At 43.2% G+C, this 22,800-nt stretch overlaps 1 protein-coding gene across 3 annotated transcripts in view; it reads left to right on the top strand.

Annotated features, from left to right (window-relative positions):
* Positions 1 to 1,095: 1,095 nt before the first annotated feature.
* The window catches only part of klhl24a (kelch-like family member 24a), a 35,244-nt gene continuing 13,539 nt past the window's right edge, over positions 1,096 to 22,800 (top strand). Inside the window, exons 1-6 of one of the 3 annotated variants that reach the window (XM_063046074.1) lie at positions 1,096 to 1,894; positions 3,844 to 3,908; positions 6,373 to 7,337; positions 9,208 to 9,392; positions 10,879 to 10,997; positions 21,680 to 21,868. In XM_063046074.1, coding sequence (XP_062902144.1) covers positions 6,418 to 7,337; positions 9,208 to 9,392; positions 10,879 to 10,997; positions 21,680 to 21,868 — 1,413 coding nt within the window. In that variant the 5' untranslated portion in view covers positions 1,096 to 1,894; positions 3,844 to 3,908; positions 6,373 to 6,417. Of the gene's footprint in view, positions 1,895 to 2,463; positions 3,405 to 3,843; positions 3,909 to 6,372; positions 7,338 to 9,207; positions 9,393 to 10,878; positions 10,998 to 21,679; positions 21,869 to 22,800 lie in introns of those variants that run through there. The other 2 variants (XM_063046073.1, XM_063046075.1) reach the window with 2 other exon arrangements.

Here is a 22,800-nt window from a genome sequence, read left to right as displayed (position 1 = left end):
CTTAGTTCATATACTGCATGCATTCAGTAAAACACCCTCAGTCCTGCTTTCTTCACCCTTTTCAATTTTGTATCCATATTATTGGAAGTTAAATTCTTATTCATTTCTAAACTTTTTGTCTTTTTTTCTTTATTCTGGAGATTTACATAACCTCTCCTGCACTCTCTTTCCCTTTTAACTCATCTTTACTTTTCCAAGTTGTTGAACGTACCCCCTAATATTTAGTTTAAAGCCTTATCCATTCCCTTAGTTATGCGATTCATCAGGACCCTGGTCCGAGCATGGCTCAGGTGGAGCCTGTCTCATTGAAACAGCTCCATTCTTCCCCAATTCTGGTGCCAATGTCCTATGAATTCAACCCCCCCCCCCACACACACACACACACCAATCTTTCAGACATGCAGATAGCTTTCTGAGCTTATTCTGTCCCTTTATCTTAACCCTTTGCCAATTTGCATGTGGCTCAGAGATTATCACCTTCTTTGTTCTGCATGTTAGTTGAGTCCCTGTCTGCTCAAATTTCCACAGCAGAGCTTCTCTCCTTCTTCTTCCTACATCATTGGTACCCACATGGACCACAACAACTTGATCTTTCCCCTCCCACTCCAAATCCCTTTTCAAATCAGTCAAGATGTCCTGAAACACACATCAAAGTTGCTGGTGAACGCAGCAGGCCAAGCAGCATCTGTAGGAAGAGGTGCAGTCGACTCGATCCTAGCGACAGATAAATGTATCTATTCCCCTGACAACACCATCCCCTATTACAACTACATTCCTCTTCTCTTCACCCCTCTTGAATGGCTCCCTGGAGTGCAGTGTCACTGTCCCTTTCTATAGCCCCCACGCTCATCCTCATGGGGAGCATCAATTTCAGACTTGTTGGGCAAGCGCAAGGACTGAGGCTCCTCTAGCACCACCTCTTTGTTCCTCCTACCTGCCTCACTGGCAGTCACACCCTCTTGTCCCTGACTATACACCGAGCTTGAAGTAGTTAATCCAATGGGTGCCACTACTTCCTGAAACAGCGTCCAGGTAACTCCCTCCTTCCCTGATGCAATGGAGTTGAACTCTACTAAGGATCTTTTCATTTCCACACTTCTCGGATCCGCACTTCCTTGTCATTTGCCTGGACTAATTGTTAATCCTCTTATTAGACATACTCTGAGAATATGGGCTCAGTTCAGAAAATTTAACGGTCGTCATTGTTTTTCTTTCTCTAGCCCTATTTACACAACCATCTTTTTCTACCTTCTATGCGGGATTCAACATTTTATGATTGGCACAGAAAGGGTATTAGGCGCTTTAAAGATCTTTTCATAGATAATCGCTGAAACCGCTGGAGTCCCGAAGACTTTGTTTTTTGCCTTTTTGCTACTGTAAACCAGGAAAGCTGAAGAGCTCACTCCACTTCTTAGTCTCTGACGCTAGATTTCTCATAGCCTTGCCTCTGTGTTTGCTTATCGAACACTTGCTAGTAGAATAACTTGGCTGCATCTGGGTTTGGGATTTATTTGGGAATTGCTGTCAGTGGTTCGCTCAAGTCGTGTGGGCGGAGTCGGGTCGGAGCCGGAGTCTATATTTAAAGACTACATTTCCCGGCATGCGGCTAAACCCGGCGCTGATGCAATGGGTAGGTGCTGATGTTGTCGCTCTTTGTTTAGATTCAGAGTAACAGGCAATGGGAGAAGGACACTCAGTAAAAGTGGCTCTTATTTTTTAATAACAACAAATACACCACAACGGTGTCAAAAAAAAAGAAAATTGTGCTGTGGTACCATCTTGAATTGGAATCAAATCCTCCAGCTCAAGAAATCAACAGACAAGAAGAAGTTAACCAGAAAATTAATCTTTGTTGGGAAGAGTCGTTTCTGAACGAGGTCGTCGTTCTTAAGCAGTAAGAACTTTTTTTTTAACTTGCAGATTTTAAACGTGGAACGGCTATAAGTGACTGAACACAAACGGGAGATTTTGTACATTGATTAGTTTGAGTCAGTGGAAGTTTTGTGCTTAAACAAAATTTTCGTGTTTCTTTCCAAAACCCGAAAATAAATTCTGGTAGCAAACAGACATAAGATTAACTTGTTTGCTGATGGCTAATTAATAATTGTAACCGTGTTTGGATTGATATCGGTGCGATGATATGTGTACGTGTGTGGGGGGGGGAATTATTTATATTCAGTCTTGAACAGAGCCTCGCAGAAAGCATTGCTTATGCAATTCCGTTTAGAGCTCAATCAGTGTCAGAGCAAGCTATTGGGGAAATAAAAGATGGTGCTGACGCGGACTGTTATTGTTCTTCCATGTGATCAGGAGAGGGCTTTGTTTACATTGACTCCAGGAACAGTCGGAATACAGTAAAATAGGTGCAATCCTCGGGCGGTAAGTCTATGTGGCGAGTAAAAATCCTCCAAAGCACAACTCTATTGTAATTGGATTCCTCTAAAGAAGTGAAATTAATGTGTTTAACCTCGTAATTATAGCGAGTGTGATTTGCCTTTGACTTTTAAGGAATGATCAGGAGAGGGCGCACGGTGAACTAAACAGCTCTGTGTTTACCATTTCACGCTGCTTTCCGGGCGGATTTAATGTATTTTATCCTCTTTGCTGATTTGAGCTCCACGGAGTCACAGACAGCTGATCCAGCCTGGCGTTGGCCAAAATCGCAGTTTACGACACGTTTCAGGAATCCCGTGGTTTTCTGGCCTGACAGAGAGGCTGAGAGTTGAGGAGCTCGAAATCTTGAATTTTTTTTTCGGAATATGTTCTTGTTGACAGGTGGAGTTGAAGGATATCAACATTAGAGGAAATAAAACTTTTGTTAAATTTTACTGTTATAAGGGTGCGAATGTTGAGCCGCACTGCAACTGTAAAACTGACGCATGATTAACGATGAATGTAGAGAAAGTTTTTGAAACCTTTCTCCCTTTGCCCTCCCGGTCCTGTTAATCGAGGTAGATGGATGTCTTAAGTCACTTCCTCTGACTGGTGAACAGTGGGGCCAGTTCAACATACAGGACTGCACATCCATTTATGTAAACTTCAGCTGATGTCGACGCAGTGCAGCCTGCGTCTCTATGCCGTTCTGTATTTGCGTTTGTGCGCCGTGTTGCTGCGTTATCACTTGTAGTTCCGTGTATGTTGCGTGCATTTGCCACGTGATCCACGACTGTTTTGATCCAGATGCATTTGTGAATTTGGAGCAATGCCAATCGACAAGGAAATCCGTGCACCTTCCTTTCGTTACAGCCAGTTTAACTGAAGCAACGAAAGCGATCGTTACCGATCAATTGCACCCGGAATTGAAAGTCGCATCCGTGTAATCAAGGACATTAGTTACAAAGGCGAGGAGTTTCACTTCGAATTTGTTGTTTTTAAGGTTGTGCAATAGTTTCCAGTTTTGTGAGGTGCGTTATTTTCCCCTTTGGTAACAAATGAACTTTAGTCATGATAAACCCGCGAAAAGTTAACGGCGTATATGTATGCACACATATGAAGCAATATTACCACAAATTAACAGATAATAAAATATATTCCAGAATATTGACCTATCTATCTATATACATTCAATATTTTACAAAAGTCTCAGGCACATTCTGTAAAACGAGATGCTTTCAAAATAATGAAAAGTTTTTAAATATCAAAAAACACTATAAAGAGCAGTAAACAGTTAAAAGAAAAATAAATCAATATTTGGTGTGACCAAATAAAACTGTATCAATTCTCGTAGGTCTGCTGTTATGCAACTTTATTAGAAAAATTGGCTAGTAGTTTGTTCCAAGCATCCTGGAGAACTTGGCACAGTTCTGCAGACTTCTGCTGTCCCGTTTGTTTCTTTCTCCCTAGGTTATCGCAGACAGCCTCAATGATGTCGAGATCAGGGCTCTGCCCATCAGAAACCATGTGAAAATGTAAGACTTTTGCACAGTGCTGTATATTATGTCCTTCCAGTTACCAAATAACACTTAATACTACTGAGCTAATACAAAGCTAGGTATTCTTATTTCTGTTTCCCATTCACCTTCCTACTTTAACTGAAATACGGTATTGTGCAAATTGAAGCATTTTATATATATACTGTACATACACACCTACAATTTTTGCATAGTACTGTACTTTCCCCTATTCCTGACACAATCAGTCACATCTGTTCATAACTTTTTTTCATGAGGTATCTTAAGTGCTTGCTTGTTGGCCTTTACTAACATTGCATAGAAGGGGGCTATAAACCCCATTAGATCACGATGGCCCGAGTAACCATCCTATCAGTTCCATTGCCCCTGCACTCATTCCCCATGGATGTGCAACTTATTCCCGAACAAAGCCCGTCCGCGTCCTGACTTTATTTCTACTCAGCCACTTAGCTATATTTTGCAAATAAGGGTAATTTAAGTGCCACCCTCCCTCCACTTCAAAGCTGTTTCTCTTTCTTATCAAAATTGTTTATGATCTTGAATATCCCTTTTAACTCTTCTGTTCAAAAGAGAACAACAATTCTAGGAATTCTGTTCCTGTACAGGCCATCCCTGGGGCACAAACACCATCTATACATCAGTATTATGGACATAATATTCAGCTGTTATAATATTATTTAATATACAAGTCTGACATACATACAAAAGTTCATTCCTATGAGCGACAGAACTGCTCCCCTTTCCCCCTTTTTCCCTACCCCACTTCTGTCCTTCTCCCTTCCCCTTCCATTCTCACCCTCCCCATCCACTTCTCCCTCCCCATTCCCCCTTCCCCATCCCCCTCCCCCTCCCTCACCCCCATCCCCCCTCTCCTTGCCCCTCTGTCTCCCTTCCCCCCCTTATGCTTTAGTTATTGTTCTTATTGGTATGTGTTTTGATACCATTCAGTGCAATCGTTTGGAGATGTGCTCACCATATCGAGTAACCATTGGCTACATTCTCTGCCATGGATAAAATTGACTTAAGGACATCTATAAAAAGAAACCCATTCATTATTGGGGGATAGCCTGTACACAATTGGAATCAGTCATCCCTTGGTGTATGCCAAGCTCTCAGATGAACGGTTGGATCCCTGAAGTTGCCTGGGCATTCAGAAAAATGCCAACCTACTCATTTCTGTCATACTATTCTGGTAAATCTTTTCACCAAGACCAGGACTTTTGCAAATTGTGGAGTCTGGAACTGAACACAGTACCCCGGCTGAAGCTTGAATACTGGTTTATACATAGAGCTTTCAGATAACAAAGCTGAGAGCCTGATTTGTTTTCCCAATTTGTCCTGCAAATTTCAAACAGTTGTGCATCTCTCACTTCCCGAGCCCATTTAAAAATTATCACCGAGTCTTATAGCACAGAAACGGGCCCTTTCACCCACCACATAAATGCTGACGAACAGGTACCAATCCTACATATCAGCATTGGTCTATAGTCCACTATGCCTCGGCAATTCTAGTGCTTGTCCAGATGTTTTCTAAATGTGATAGTTCTTGCCTCCATCACTTCTCAGGCAGTGTATGCTAAATTATTTATTTCCTATCCTTGTTTATCTTTGATATAATGTGAAGTAAACAACAATGTTGAAATAAGTCTTGGTGACTTACATAGAAGGAAAAAATGGCTGCAGTGTCCAAAAAGTATGGTCATTGGCCAACAATTCTCTACAGAGTCATAGAGCACTACAGCACAGAAACAGGCCCTCAGCCTACTTAGTCCGTGCTGAGCTATTATTCTGCCTAGTCCCGTCGACCTACCTTCCATATCCCTCACATCCACGTACCTGTCCAAATTCCTGTTAAATGTGGAAATCAAACTCAAACCCACCTCTTCTGCTGGCAGCTCGTTCCACACTCTCATCACCCTCTGAGTGAAGAAGTTGTTCCCCCATGTCCCCCTTAAACATTTCAGCTTTCAACTTTAACCCATGACCTCTAGTTCTAGATTCACCCAACCTCAGTGGAAAAAGCCTGCTTGCATTTACCCTATCCATATCCCTCTTAATTTCTCCCCTCGTTCTCCTACGCTCTAGGGAGTAAAATCCTAACCGATTCAACCCATCCCAATAACTCAGGTCCTCAAGTCCTATAAGCTTAATTACCCCTGTCTATGAGTACACTACTACCTATGGCTGACTAGACTGAATTACAGACACATTAATGTAACAAGTAGACTCCGAGCTTAGTGGAGACATTTGATAAGCGAATGGCTTTATCTGGCTCTCTCTAATGAATCTCCCTCCGGAGTAGCATATCACAAGACCATTGTACAAGGTCAGAACTCAATTACTATTAGTCTTTTGCTTCTGATAACATTGCCTCTGTATTCAGTACATGGTAGACATTTGAAGAAGAATAATAAGTAGATCATTAATTAAATTTGTAACTGAATTTGCTCTTCTGATCCAGGAACACGTAGGAGCTCCTTGCTACAGAAAGTGGTCGGATAAAGACATGGTGTTGATCTTGGGCCGACGCATTAGCAGGGATGACAACCACTACCATGACTCACCCATCACCAAACGCAAAGTCTTTGAGATTGAACAGAAGCCCTTGGCTGGTCAAGAGGTTTATGACTTCTCCTCAGGCTCATCCCATGCCGAGAGCATCCTGGAGATGTTGAATGAATTTCGGAACAGCAGACTATTCACTGATGTGGTTATCTGTGTGGAGGGCCGAGAGTTCCCCTGCCACCGCGCCATCCTCTCCTCCTGCAGTAGCTACTTCAGAGCCATGTTCTGCAACGATCACCGTGAGAGCAGGGAGATGCTGGTGGAGATTAATGGTATATTTGCCGAAGCCATGGACCAATTCCTGCAATATGTCTACACAGGGAGGGTAAGAATCACCCCAGACAATGTACAGTATCTCTTTGAAACTTCTAACCTCTTCCAGATAAATGCCATCCGAGAAGCATGTGCCAAATTCTTGGAGGAGCAGCTTGATCCCTGCAACTGCCTGGGCATCCAGAAGTTTGCCGACACACACTCCCTGAAGTCTCTGAACTCCAAGTGCAAAGGCTTTTGCCTGCAGATGTTCTCGGAGGTTGCTCAACACGAGGAGTTCCTGGGGCTGGAGAAAGATGAGCTGATTGACTACGTCTCAAGTGATGACCTGGTGGTCAGCAAGGAAGAGACGGTATACGAGTCAGTGATGCGTTGGGTCTATCATGACATGGACCAGAGGAGGCCCATGATGAAGGAGGTGCTGACCCATGTCAGGCTCCCCTTATTACACCCCAATTACTTTGTGCAGACGGTGGAAGGAGATCAGCTGATCCAGAATTCTCCTGAATGCTACCAACTCCTCCACGAGGCCAGGAGATACCATGTACTTGGTAATGAGATGATGTCACCACGGACTAGACCTCGCAGGTGAGGGGGGTAAATGAACCCCAACACTTTTAAAAGTATCCCAAGGTTATCACTACTCTGTAAATAGTCAGTTGGGTTGAGACTTGGCCATGGAGAAATAACCTAGGTGGCCTCCCTGTATGGAAAGCAATTCCATTGGCTAAAGGGTTTTTATTATAGGGAGCTAGCTGACAGGTGCCCTGAGGTAGACCCAGTTAGACCTTCCTCCACTATCAACTCTGCTCTTAAACGCATCTCCCCCATTTCACGTACATCTGCTCTCACTCCATCCTCCCACCACCCCACTAGGAATAGGGTTCCCCTGGTCCTCACCTACCACCCCACCAGCCTCCGGGTCCAACATATTATTCTCCGTAACTTCCGCCACCTCCAACGGGATCCCACCACTAAGCATATCTTTCCCTCCCCGCCTTTCTCTGCATTCCGCAGGGATCGCTCCCTACACAACTCCCTTGTCCATTCGTCCCCCCATCCCTCCCCACTGATCTCCCTCCTGGCACTTATCCGTGTAAGCGGAACAAGTGCTACACATGCCCTTACACTTCCTCCCTTACCACCATTCAGGGCCCCAAACAGTCCTTCCAGGTGAGGCATCACTTCACCTGTGAGTTGACTGGGGTGATATACTGCGTCCGGTGCTCCCGATGTGGCCTTTTATATATTGGTGAGACCCGACGCAGACTGGGAGACCGCTTTGCTGAACATCTACGCTCTGTCCGCCAGAGAAAGCAGGATCTCCCAGTGGCCACACATTTTAATTCCACATCCCATTCCCATTCTGACATGTCTATCCACGGCCTCCTCTACTGTAAAGATGAAGCCACACTCAGGTTGGAGGAACAACACCTTATATTCCGTCTGGGTAGCCTCCAACCTGATGGCATGAACATTGACTTCTCTAACTTCCGCTAGGCCCTACCTCCCCCTCGTACCCCATCTGTTACTCTTTTTAATGCACACATTCTTTCTCTCACTCTCCTTTTTCTCCCTCTGTCCCTCTGAATATACCTCTTGCCCATCCTCTGGGTCACCCCCCCGCTCCTTGTCTTTCTTCCCGGACCTCCTGTCCCATGATCCTCTCGTATCCCCTTTTGCCTATCACCTGTCCAGCTCTCGGCTCCATCCCTCCCCTCCTGTCTTCTCCTATCATTTTGCATCTCCCTCTCCCCCTCCAGCTTTCAAATCCCTTACTCACTCTTCCTTCAGTTAGTCCTGACGAAGGGTCTCGGCCTGAAACGTCGACTGCGCCTCTTCCTATAGATGCTGCCTGGCCTGCTGCGTTCACCAGCAACTTTGATGTATGTTGCTTTATACGTCTTGAGATAGTTTATTCCATAATTTGTCACAACAGGTTGGTGTAAAGCCATTGAGATTCACCCTGAAGAGAACCAGATTTCAACCAGACTCAGAATCCCAGCTTTCATGATTGTCAATTGTGACAAGTGCTGTCTTTTCCAAAAACGTCTCTAGATTACTATTGACACTGGAGTGCATTGAGCACTTTGCAGAGATGGTACAGGTACATGCACCATAAGAACCGTTGGTAATTAGTAGTATTCTTTTGTTGACACAAATGCTAAAGGACGTCCACTTAAAGCAAGAGGGGAGCTTTAAAGGAGATATGCAAAGCAGGGTTTTATTCACACTGAAAGTGGTAGATGGCTGGAACAGGCTACCGAGAGATACAACAGTGGTATTTAGACAGACACGTGAATATGCAGGGAATGGAGGGGTCATGGGCAGGCGAAAGAGAGATACTTTAATTTAGCACTGTGCTCAGCACAAGTATCATGAGCCAAAGGGCCTGTTGTTCTAGTCTGTGTTGTTTGACTGCAATGTGTCAGCCTCTTTGTCTTTTCCTTCCCTCTAGGTCTACAGGTTACTCTGAAGTTATCGTGGTGGTGGGAGGCTGTGAGCGGGTGGGAGGCTTCAATCTGCCTTACACAGAGTGCTACGACCCAGGGACTGGAGAGTGGAGGTCGCTGGCCAAACTTCCAGAGTTTACCAAGTCCGAGTATGCAGTATGCGCCTTGAGGAATGACATCCTGGTAACAGGTAAAGGAACCCAAGACTACAATAATTACTGAGTGTCACACATTGTCCTCTCACACTCTGGGACTGTCTGGTACTGAGTGTCAAGAACGCAGAACTCGAGTAAATGAAAAGAGCTACACAATTAAAGGTAGTACAATGTGGAATAATTGACTGCCTCCACAGATTTTAGTAGAATCCATGATCATTTTTTTCATGATTTATCCTCTTAGATATGAAGCAGTTTTTGTGCAAGAACTGATGGCAGTGTCAACTACTTCCTATCATTTCTAACCTTTTTTTACCCCTCTATCAATGCCTTCCTCAAAATGTGCTTTGATTTCATACATGGTCTCTTTGTCCTGTGCTGTCTTTGCCTTTCCTTCACTTTCTTTGTACTTTACTGCTGCTATTCCTCTTCACACCTCTGCCATTCTCTCCTTCTCTTTCTCTCTCCCCATTTATTGCTTCTGCCCCTCACTTCCACAGACTTCTCCATCCTTGCTCTTCCAATTTCTTTCTCCTGTTCCTCCCTCTCCACAGTTGGAACTGTGGGATCTCAAGAGTCTCACAATAGGAGTGCCTCTGATTGCTGTACCCGACTATGCAACCAGAGGAGTGAATCCGTGCTTGGTAGATGGAAAATGTTGTGGACCTGAATAATTTCTGCCGTGTCAACTTATAAATAATCATGGCTAAAGGGTTTGGAAATTTAACTGTCACATAGGAGACCTCAGCCAGCGCAGGTTCCACTAATGGGTGGATGGAAGTGCAGAGTTGTTGCGGATACATTGGTGGATGGGTATACCCATGATCTAAGCAACAGGCTGCATGTTCAAGATGCCGATTTACTGATTTATATATTAAACTTTCTTCAAGCCCTTAAAATTTGTCCTAATCCCCTTTCTGAGCAGTCTCCACTGAAGCTTTTCAAAGTTCAAAGTGAATTTTGTTATCAAATTGCATATGTGTCACCATATACCACCCTGAGTTTCATTTTCCTGCGGGCATACTCAGCAAATCTGTAGAATAGTAACTATAACAGGATCAATGAAAGATCAACCAGAGTGCAGAAGACAACAAATTGTGCATTTGCAAATATAAATAAGGCATTATAGAAAGTTGAAGAGTGGTGTTTAGGTTTTCCTTTATGAAGTAGTCTGTACCATTATGTCCAGGGTTCACAATTGGTGTTTAAATCTCCTTCCCATTAAGGAACACTAAAACCATTTTCCCTTCATATCCTTTGATGCCATTTATCCTAATCCGGTTGCTGGCATAGGGTTCAAAATTCCCAGTACTCTTTTGTGAGTCAGTGGTTCTAATTCATCCCTAAACATAAGATAGCAGCTCTTTGTTCATGTTTTTCCTCTCTCTTTGAAATAGTATCCCTGTTTCTGCAGTGGACACAGCAGAAGTCTGATGTAGGCCTATTTCCGCTAAAGCTTATAAAAACACTGCACGGCACCCATTTCCAGCCGGGTCTCCAGTTTCTCTTTGTCTCTAACAGGTGGCAGGATCAACAGCCGTGATGTGTGGATGTATAACTCTCAGCTCAACATCTGGATGCGAGTGGCCTGTTTAAACAAAGGCAGGTGGCGCCACAAAATGGCTGTCCTTCTTGGCAAGGTAAAAGCAAGTATTAAACAAACCATAGCTTTTCATTCAAATTTAAGTAGGGAATAAAGAAACTCCTGTTACTTGCCTTTTTTAATTAAATGAAGTTCAAAATGGTTCAAAGAAAATAAGGTTGAAGTGACTAATAATTAATTAATCCTGATTTGCAACAGCTCTCATTTAGTTTCTTTGATGGCTAAGTGGAAATGTGTACATACAAGTGTGCTACAGCTCATCACAGAACATGTTTGATCTTCAGTTTGTTCTCTGTCTCTCTTGATCTTCCAGTGATCTCCTCTCTCTCTCAGTTCTTTGTTCCTCTCTTTTATTCAACCTCCTTCCCCATTTCATGGTGGTGTCCTCACCTGTCTACCTGTGATTCCTTCTCAACTTTTTGGTCAAGTTTTTAGGTCACTTTTTGTAGTTATGTCCTTCTTTGTGTCACAGTCCATTCTATTCTCAATACTCTGCTTCTTAGGAAACTTTTCAATACATAAATGTCAGCTGTATTTCATTTTCAGCACATTGTGGATTCCATTGCCCTCTAGTGACTTGAGGAAAAAAAATCCATGTCAGTATTTCAGCTTGTACTGTGTTACCTCCCAGACAAAACTTTAAAGTAAGGGCCACCCACTCATCCAGGTGGATGTTAGAACCCTGTCACCACCTCTATTTCAAAGAGTGGCATAGGAGTTCTTCTAATGTACTGAATGGTTATCCCCCAAACAACATTACCAAAGAACACTCTTTGGCTACTTCTTTTCATGCTCAGTTCAAGTGGAAATTGGCTGAAATGTTTTCCTGTAGGCTAACAGTTCAAAAAAAGTACTCGTTTGTTTGAATTCTTCAGGATGCTTTGAAACATGTTCCTTCTTATAAAAATGACAGCAATTGCTGTGGCTTTCATTACTTTTGATGAATCGATCCAGTAATATAAAAATAGAGCTGCACACATAAAAGTTGCTGGTGAACGCAGCAGGCCAGGCAGCATCTCTAGGAAGAGGTACAGTCGACGTTTTGGGCCGAGACCCTTCGTCAGGACTAACTGAAAGAAGAGCTAGTAAGAGATATGACTAGTAAGAAATCTCTTACTAGCTCTTCTTTCAGTTAGTCCTGACAAAGGGTCTCGGCCCGAAACGTCGACTGTACCTCTTCCTAGAGATGCTGCCTGGCCTGCTGCGTTCACCAGCAACTTTGATGTGTGTCGCTTGAATTTCCAGCATCTGCAGAATTCCTCGTGTTTGCGGTTTTAAAAATAGAGCTGTTGCCTTTGTCATTCTAGGCAGTAAGGTTCAAAGTCAAAGTGGAGTTTTTTTGCCATATGTGCAAGTATATAAGTGCAATGTTAAACTTACTTGTAGCAACTTTATTGGCGCATAGCATCAGATGTGCAACATTCACACAAAAGCATAACTTAAAGATAAATTATGTGCAATTAGAACAAAAATACAAAATCCATTGTAGTGTGATTAGGGTTGGGTAGGTTTGTTCAAAAGCCAAATGGTTGAAGGAAAGTAGGTGCTCTTGAAGCCCGTGATGTGGGACTTCAAGCTTCTGTAACCTCTTGCCTAAATAGTAGTGGCATGACTCAGATGGTAGAGATCTTTGACAGATGTTTGTGGATCTGGGGGATGCTGTGGTAGAAACCTGAGCTTGGTGAATGAGGACAATGTGCATCACCCATGCAATGAAACAGCATTAACACATCTCAGCCCAAAACAAACACTGTTAATTCCCCTCCATACATGCTGCCTGAATTGCTGAGTTCCTGCAACATTTTGTGTGTGCTGCATAAGATTTCCAGTATCTGCAAAGTCTCTTGTGTTTATGATTAACAAGTACATGTGTGAATAGACATCTGCTCGAATCCACACAGCTATTTGAAAACGATCAAAAGTACAAAAGGTATACATGTGGATTAAGCCTTTGGTTATGGAAGAGGAATGGGATTTTGACAAACATTTGTCAAGTGGTGAAAGATATTTTAGGAAGAACACCATTACAAAAGGAGTTTCTGATGTCTGAAAACAAGCTCACTATATCTAACTCCAGCTATTGTCCTGCTGTTGTTTCTTCAGAGTCATTTAGTTTAAGAAAACTATTTTCACAAGTGTATCACTGGCAAGTTGGACACAATGTGTATCCCTTAGGAAGACTGCAGTGATGTGAAATCTTGATCCATTGTGGTTCATACGATGCAGGTACTCATTATGCTATTTTCGTAGGAAGTTCCAAGACTTCAGTCGAGTGACAAGAGGGGAAAATATATGTTGCAAAAAGTAAGGATGGTGTGTGGCTCAGAGCCAAACTTATAGGGACTGGGTTTCCCATAGATCTTTTTTCCTTTGACCTTCTGGACAGTAAGGTTTGTGGATTTGAGAGGAGCTGCAGTGAAAGTCTTGGTGAATTGCTGCATTGGATTTTGGAGGAAGATAGAGGAGGAGAACGGAGAGTGATGTTCTTAACTTCAGTTGAAGGGAAGAAGAAATGTTAGTTTTTAACTTTGGCCTTGCTAGAAGATGACAACATGTCCCCTTATTGCTCTATAGTTTCAAATGCTGTCACACAGATCAATCTACTTAAACTACTTCACCACTGGCCTATGTGCAACACTACTTTCTCCTTCAGGACCGAGGATGACTTTCTTTCACTCTGCATCTATGAAGTTCTGAGGTAGCTACTCAGGCCAACCTGTGAAATGCAAACTCTTCAACAGGTGGAGAAGGAGTTGATTAATAGGTCAAGTGGGTGGGTCTTCTCCAGAAAGCGGAATACACCCTCCAGGTTCTTTATAATTAGACATGTCAATGTCAGAGTGTTTGAGTTCCCTAGCAGTGTGTGAAGACTGAAATTAAGGTACATCAGTGTTATAATAGGGATCCTGGCATTTCAGGTCCAGAATTCCAAAGGCTGGAGTGGAAGTTTCTTTAAACATGGGGTAACCATTGTACACCAGCCAGCCAGCATACAGGCTTCACAGAATGAGGCTTTGATCCAATGGTAAGGAGGACCAAAATTAGACGACAACTGTAAAAATTGGCTAAACCTCCAGTAAAGATCAAGCAAGGCAGCCATTTTGTAAGAGGAGAAGACTCACCATTATCATAGTTATTCAAGGGTTAATATTGGGAAATTGTTGTGTTGGAGCTATACAGCTACAGCAATGGTCCCAAACTGAGCACCCCTACCTTTGCCACTGTTGTGTTATTCTCCTCCCAGGAAAGCCTGCTTCTCTGTGTCGGGAAACACTGTTGTGCTCTTTGGGTGGATGAACAGGCTGAGGCAGGTAAAGCAAATAAGGCTGGGTAACCGAACACCTAGCAACAGAAACGCCAGGGGCTCTCTGATAGGCTAGTACATCAGCCACTCACAATGTGCTAATCATCTGGAATATTCCAGGTCATCTCAGTGATATTGGATCTGTAAACATGAAGCACCAACTTGTTCAAACTGGTTGCTGTGGCTTTAACATGATGATAGATTTCAAAAAAGTATCCATCAAATATCTTTCATTAGAGCTGGTGATTAGTTACTGACATAGAAGTTAACCTTTTCCTCCACAGATTATGCTGGAACTTCTAAGAATTTCCACATTTTCTGTTTCAGGAATGTAACTACCTATGACATTAGCATGTCAACTTTATCATCATCTGTGTTGTGAAACAAAGGTTTTCTGCCAATTAGTAAACAAGCAGGATTTTCCCTCAATGTACACTCGTTATTATATCCAGAGAGTTTATTAACACCATTAACATTTTCCAGAACATCAGGGATGTTCTTCTTCAAAGCACGGTGTTTCCCTTCCTCCACCATTGATGCTGCCCTCACCTGTATCTCCTCCACTTCCTGGACATGCGACCTTACCACATATTCCTGACACTTCAACAGGGATAGAGTTCCTCTTGTCCTTATCTACCACCCCATGAGCCTTGGCATTCATCAAGTTATTCTCCGCATCTTTCACCATCTTCAATGGGATCCAAATACACCTTTACCTCCTCCACCCCACCCCACTCTCTGCTTTCCACCGGGATCGCTCTCTTCATGAATTCCTTGTCCATTCGTCTCTCCCCACTAATCTTCCTGTGCTGGCATTTATCTATGCAAGTGGCAGAGGTACTACACCTGCTCATTCACTCCTGGCTCATCTCCATTCAGGGCCTCAAGTAGTCCTTACAGGTGTATCAGGCGCTCCTGACATGGCCTCCTCTGCATTGATGATTGTAGATTGGATGACCACTTTGTTGGGCATCTTCTCTCCATCAGCAACAAACAGGATTTCCCAGTGGCCAATTCCCATTTCCATTCCAACATATCGGTCTGTGGCCTCTAATTCCACTAGGAGGCCATTCTCAGGTTGGAGGAGCAACATCTTATATTTCTATCTTGGTAGCCTCCAACCTGATGGCCTGAACATTGAATTCTCTACCTTCTGGTAATTTTCCCCCTCTTCTATTCCGCACTCTGGCTTCTTTTATCGCCTCCCCCCGGTGCCTCTCCTCCTTTCCTTTCTCCCATGGTCCACTCTACTCTCTTATCAGATTCCTTATGCTTCAGCCTTTTACCTTTTCCACCTATCACCTCCCAGCTTCTCACTTCATCCCCACCTCCCCCACCCTCCTGGCTTCACCTATCACCTCCCAGCTTGTATTCCTTCCCCTCCCCTCACCTTCTTATTCTGGATTCTTGCCCCTTCCTTTCTTGTACTGATTAAAGGTCTCAACCCAAATTATCTAATGTTTATTCCTTTCCATAGATGCTGACAGACTTGCTGAGTTTCTCCAGCATTTTGCTTGTGTTACTCTGGATTTCCAGCATCTGCAGAATGTCTTGTGTTTATAATATGCTGCTCACTCCATCTCTGCCTCACTTTTAACTCTTTCGTGCTTCTTTCGTCCTGACCTACACACGGGAATAAATCAGCATCCTTTTCCCCAACTCATCCATGTTGACCATGGTGCTCACTATTCGAGTCTCATTTGCTGGAACTTGGTCCATATCCCTCTAAACCTGTCCTATCCGTGTACTTACCCAAGTGTTTTCTAAATATTATTATTGTACTTGCCTCAACCACTTCCACTGGCGGGCTTTGTGCTTGTGTTCACCAGCCTCTGCATGATGAGGTAGCCCTTTTGAATCTCACCTCTCACCTTAAACGTATGCCCTCTCAAGTTTCCTGTTTTATTTGGCAGCGTCTGTGAAAAGAAACAGAATTAACGTTTCAGAACAGTAGAAAGTTCTTCAACCTGAGGTATAAACTTTCTCTGTTTCTATTAATGCTGCCTACTTTCTGAGTATTTCTGATTTCTAACATCGTTATTTTTAAAGAGAATGTGTGACGTCGTGCAGAAAGAAGTTTTACCCTGTTTTCACCTCTGTACTTAAGAAAGGATGACCTCGCATTAGACACAATGTAGAGAGGTTTAATTAGTTTGATTACTGGGATGTATAAAGGACAGTTGAACCAGTTGGGCCTATTATCATTGCAGGCATGATGTTATAAGAGTGGTTGCTTCTCCTAGTGGAGTTATATCTAGAGCTACTCCATGGTTCAGAATAAGGCAGTGCCCACTTCATTAGGAGAAGAGTTGGGAAATTTCTTCTCAGAGAATGGTAAACCTTCTATCCTAGATGTCTGTGGAGCTGAAGTCAGTAATTATATCCAGGATGGTAATTGACAGACATCTGAACTAGTAGAGGTATGTGGAGAGCATGGGGAAATGGTTCTGAAGCTAAAATTGAATCAACCATGATCTTACTGAAAGGTGGATCAAGTTCAAGGGGTCAAGTGCATCTCTTGTTCAAGTGTCTTAGTTATCCTGCTGAAATCTCAAGAATATAATTTTTGAAAATTTGGTCATAGGTAAGGAACATTTCTCTGCATCTAACCCATGTTTTACCTGAGCAGACAACTGAGTGTTTGATGGGGCAGCATGAGGTTAACTTTCCGCTGTCACTGAACTGGGGTGTTTGAAGGCACAGTATAGAGGGAGGTTTACCTCCTTATCAGATCCCAGTTGAACAGTTATTGTTAAACGCGTGTACGGACTATGCACAGGTGCAATGAAACACGTAATTGCAGCAGCATCACAGGGATAAAGCATTACAGACTCAGGTTTGACAAGAAAATCATAAATGGCTTATAAATTACACAAAATTCTATAAGAAAAAACAAAATTGGAATACAAAAAACAAGGTCCATTGTCATACAAAGTGGTGTTGCTAAACTGAGGTGGTTAAGGTTGTGCCAGTTATTTCAAGAACCGATTGGTTGAAAGGAAGTAACTGTTCTTGAACCTGGTGGTATGGGACTTCGGACTTCTGTTACCACCTGCTACAAGAAGATGCAAGGTCCACATGGTGGGGATCATTATTGATAGTTGTGCCTTCTTGATGTATAAGCTTATGGTGGGGAAGGATGCGCCTGTGACATTGGGCTGACTCCACTACTCTCTGCAGCTTTTTACATTCCTACACGTTTGAATTGCTCTACCAGACCATGCTGTAACCAGTGAGGACACTTGCAACAGTGCGTCTGCAGGCGTTTGTTAGTGTTCAGTGACATGCTAAACCTTCTCAGCCTTTCCCCTGAGTGCTCCAGTTTCCTCTTAGATCCCAAAGCTGTGAGGGTTGGTCGGTTAATTTTCCACTCTTCATTGCCGCTGTGAACAGTAGAATCTGTGCGACAAGGAATTGATAGGAATGTGGGTTATGGTGCTTGATAATCAGCCCGGACTTGATTGGCTGAAGAGCCTGCTTCCGAACTGTAACTCTGTACGACCGTATGAAAAATGAAAATCGAGAGAAGTACAGCCAAATAAACTAGTTATTACAAAAGAAAATAGTTGTCATGGTGGGAGAGCTGCCTTCTCAGTCACAGAACTCCTTTGCAGGAATCTCTCTGGATTATGTTCCTGACTTTTGCATAATACGGTATACTGGTTAAAACAGGAAGGTGGTTGGGAAACAGAAATAAGAGTACTTAGCTTTGTACTAACTCAGTAGTATTAAGTGGTATTTTGTAACTGGAAAGACGTAATATACAGTACCCTAGTTTTAGGTACCCTAGCAATGTAGATGTTCCTGAAATTGAAATAGTGAGATGAATGTTTGTTTTCCTAGTACAAGTTCTAGGAAATTTGAAACCTTGTAAATTCCAGTAACATGATGATATGGCACACATTGTTGCTTCGTGTCAGGGTTGGAGAGGGCAGGATGGCAGAAATGCGAGAGTGCCAGGGGACAGAAGTGACTGCAGTTGCTCTTACTAAAGGGAAGGTGTTTGGGAAGCTGAAAAGCCTAAAGGTAGATAAGTCATCTGGACCAGATGGTGTACATTCTAGGGTTCTGAAAGAGGTGGCCAAAGAGATTGTGGAGGTGTTAGGAATGATCTTTCAGGAATCACTAGATTCTGGAGTGGTTCCGAGGGACTGGAAACTCACCAATGTCACTTCACTCTTTAAGAAGTTGGGGGGGGGGAGGGGGGAAGAAGAAGAAAGGGAATTATAGGCCAGTTAGTATGACTTCACCGCTTGGAAAGATGTTGGAGTCTATTATTAAGGATGAGGTTTTGGGGTACTAGGAGGCACATGATAAAATAGGCAAAAGTTAGCACGGTTTTCTAAAGAGGAAATCTTGCCTGGCAAATCTGTTGGAACACTTTGAGGAAATAACAGGCAGGATAGACAAAGGGGAGTCAGTGGATGTTGTTTATTTCAACTTTCAGAAGGCCTTTGATAAGTTACTGAACGTGAGGCTGCTTAACAAGGTAAGAGCCCATGGTGTTACGGGAAAGGTACTAGCATGGCTAGAGCATTGGCTGATGGGTAGGAAGCAAAGAGTGGGAACAAAAGGTTTTTGTTTTGGTTGGCTGCCTGTGATTAGTGGTTTTCCACAGGGGTCAGTGTTTGGGACGGTTCCTTTCACTTTGGATGAAGGAATTGATGACTTTTTGGCCAAGTTTGCGGACCATACAAAGATAGGTGGAGGGGCAGGCCTTGTTGAGGAAACAAGGTGTCTGCAAAAGGACTTAGATAGAAAGGGAGAATTGGCAGAGAATTCGCAGATGGAATATAATGTAGGGAAGTGCACGGTCATACACTTTGGAGAAAGCATAAAGGTATGGACTATTTTCTAAATAGGGAGAAAATCCCCTGTTTAGGAGGTGCAGAGGGACTTGGGAGTCCTCGTGCAGGATTCCCCAAGAACAGAAATGAACTGGAATTTCCTTAGCCAGGGGGTGGTCAATCTGTGGAATTCATTGCTGCAAATGGCTGTACCAGCCAAGTTGTTGGGTATATTTAAGGCAGGGGTTGATAACTTCTTCATTAATCAGGACCTCAAAGGTTACTGGGAGAAGGCAGGAGAATGAGGGTTGAATGGGTTAATAAGTCAGCCAAGATGGAATTGAGGAGCAGATGTAATGGGCTGAATGGCCTAATTCTGCTCCTGGTATCTCTTGTGGTTAGCTTGGTGAGGATTTAATATTTAACCGGCTCATATTTCCAGCAGGCAAAGACTTTGATCAGTAATTTAAATTGTGACAGTGTGGTGTGCTTATTTGATATCTATGCCTAGACAGCCCACTGATGCAGACTGCCAAGATACAAGCAATAAATCATTTGTGTTTTTAGAACAAAACCCTCTCCATGATACTGCAAGACCCTTTCCTCAATAACAAATACCTCAGAAAATTCCCCCCCCACCCCATCTGTACTAAAATGTGTCCAAGTATACAACAGCATTCCCTTCCTAGCTATTCCGAACACAAATTCTCTCCTCAATTGTTCTAGAAGATAAATACACTTCACAGCTGCACTAGAACAAACATTGCCAAAAGGATGGGAACAAACGCACCCTCTCCAGCAGGACTAGACACACGTAGCCTCCCCATCTGAACAAGAACAGTCATGCTCTCTCCAGCAGTACTGGAACACATAGGCCCTCCCTACCAGAACAAAGGTATCCTTCCCATCAGTACTAGAACACCAGTCTATCCCAGCAGTTATAACACACATTTCCTTCTATCACCCCCTCAAAACTAATCCATAAGCTCCAAGGTCTAGGCCTCAATACTTCCTTGTGCAACTGGATCCTTGATTTCCACATTTGCAGACCCCAGTCAGTTCGGATTGGTAACAACATCTCCACAATCTCCCATCAGCACAGGTGCACCACAAGGCTGTGTGCTTTACACCTTCTCAACTTACTCTGTACTTATGACTGTGAGGCTAAGTACAGCTCCAATGCCATATTTAAGTTTGCTGATGACACCACTTGTAGGCAAAATCAGAGATGGTGACGAATCAGCAAATAGGAGGGAGATTGAAAATCTGACTGAGTGGTGCCACAACAACTTCTCATTCAATGTCAGCAAAACCAAAGAGCTGATTATTGACTGCAGGAGAAGGAAATGGCAGTGCCACGATTTTTTTTAAATGTTCGGGAAGATGTCATCTAAAACTTTGACAAACTTCTATAGATGAACAGTGGAAAATATCTTGACTGTTTGCCTGGTATGGATACACCAATGCTCTTGAATGGGAAACGCTACAAAAAGTAGTGGATATAGCCCAGTCCATCATGGATAAAGCCCTCCTCACCAATGAGCACATCTACTTGGAGCGCTATCGCGAGAAGTCAGCATCCATCATCAAGTCCCACCCCCACCCCCAACAATCCAGACCGTGCTCCCTTCTCGCTACTGCATCAGAAAGGACGTAAGGAGCTTTAGGTCCTACACCACCAGATTCAGGAACAGTTAATAGTCCTCAACTACCAGGCTCCTGAACCAAAGTGAATAACTTCACTCGCCCCGACACTGAACTGATTCCACAACCTGTGGGCTCACTTCCAAAGACTCTACAGCTCATGTTCTCAATATTTATTATTTATTTATCCATTATTTTTATTTTGTTTTCTTTTTTTTCATATGTGCACAATTTATTGTCATTTGCACATTGGTTATTTTTTCATATTTGTGCGTAGCTTTTCAATGGTTCAGTTGTGTTTTTGTATTTTTTCAATATGCCCACAGGAAAATAAATATCAGGGTAGTATATGTTAACACACACACACACACACACACACACTTACTTATATTTTTTTTTGATAATAAATTTCCTTTGGACTCTGAACTTTTCTTGTCAGTCCTACAACACCAGCCTGTTTGACTACAGTGCCAGAACACACACCCGGCATTACTGGAACACTTGGTTCCTGCAGCAGTACTACAGCGCTCCAACCTCTCCCTCCCCAGCAGAACTAGAACACTGCCCCTACCAATGTTACCAGTATAGGTATTCCTTCCCCAGCATTATAACAACAAATACCTGCTCCCCAATAGCATTAGAAGCCAGACTAGAATGTCACTCACTCCCTCTCCATCAGTATTAATATGCTACTTTCTCCCCAGTAATGCCAGGAAACTTCCCAGCACTAACACACATTGTCCATTACCGTGTCCAGTCTAAAACCAACCATATTCTGAGGACTTGCAACATTTTCCATGCTAAAAGTAGCCGTTCATAATCTGTTATTGAGAATGGAATACCCACTGAACTTTCATGCCCAGACTGAGTACTAGGACTCTTACTTCAAACCTCATTTGGAAGTGCCATTTGGCGATGGGTGAGAGTTACCGCTGTAAAATTCTCCATTGACGAGCAGTTTTCCTTTACTCTATCCTGCTGTAGGTCTACGCTGTGGGCGGCTATGATGGCCACAATCGACTGAACAGTGTGGAATGCTACGACTCTTTCTCCAACCGCTGGATTGAGGTTGTGCCACTTAAGGAAGCCGTCAGCTCGCCAGCTGTTGTCAGCTGTGTCAGTAAGCTCTTTGTGATTGGAGGAGGACCTGACGACAACACGTGCTCTGATAAGGTTTGTTTCAAACAAGGAATGACTAAGTAATGACAGAGTCATGCTCATGCATGTCAGAGCATATGTTCACTGGGTTTATGATTTTTTTAAATTATATTCCATAAACAATATCTAGTAGCAGAATTAGACAATTTGGCCCAACAAATCCTCTCTGCCTTTCAGTCATGGCTGATATCTTTTTCTCAATTCCATTCTCCCGCCTTCTTCCTGTAACCCTTAGTCCCCCATCAATCTCTACCTTAAATATATAGCCATTAACCTGGCCTCCATAGCCCTCTGTGGCAACAAATTCTAGAGTTTTATCACACTCTGGATGAAGAAATTCCTCTTCTCTCTTCTATAGGTACGTGACTTTATTCCAAGGCTGTGCCCTTAAATTGTACACTCTCCAACTAATGGAAATTCCTTCTCCACATCCACTGTATCCCGATCTTTCAGTGTTCTTTCGGTTTCAACGAGATCCCCCTTCATCCTTCTGAGTTACATTGAGGACAGGCCCTGAGGCACCACATACATTAAAACAGGAGACTAAGCATTATTTATCGCATGTACATCGAAACATACAATGAAATGTGCTGTTTGTGTCACATCAAATCAGTGAGGATTGCGCTGGGCAGCCTGCACGTATCACCATGTTTCCGCCACCAGCATAACATGCCCACAACTCACTAACCCAAACTGTATTTTTCGAACATGCGAAGAAACTGGAGCACCTGGTCACTGGGAGAATGAACAAACCCTTTACAGGCAACAGCAGACTTCAACCGCAGACTGGCGCAGTAGAGTAGTGCACATACGGCTACGCCACCACGCCACCGCACGGGTATAGAACATAAAACAGGACAGTGCAGGAACTGGCCCTTTGCTGCACAGTCATCAAATATCCAACTAAGCTAATCCTTTCTGTCAACACAATGTCCATTTCCTTCCTT

This window comes from Mobula hypostoma, chromosome 4, assembly GCF_963921235.1.
Source record: "Mobula hypostoma chromosome 4, sMobHyp1.1, whole genome shotgun sequence".
Lineage (NCBI taxonomy): Eukaryota > Metazoa > Chordata > Chondrichthyes > Myliobatiformes > Myliobatidae > Mobula > Mobula hypostoma.
This window is presented reverse-complemented; position numbering and strand designations above follow the sequence as displayed.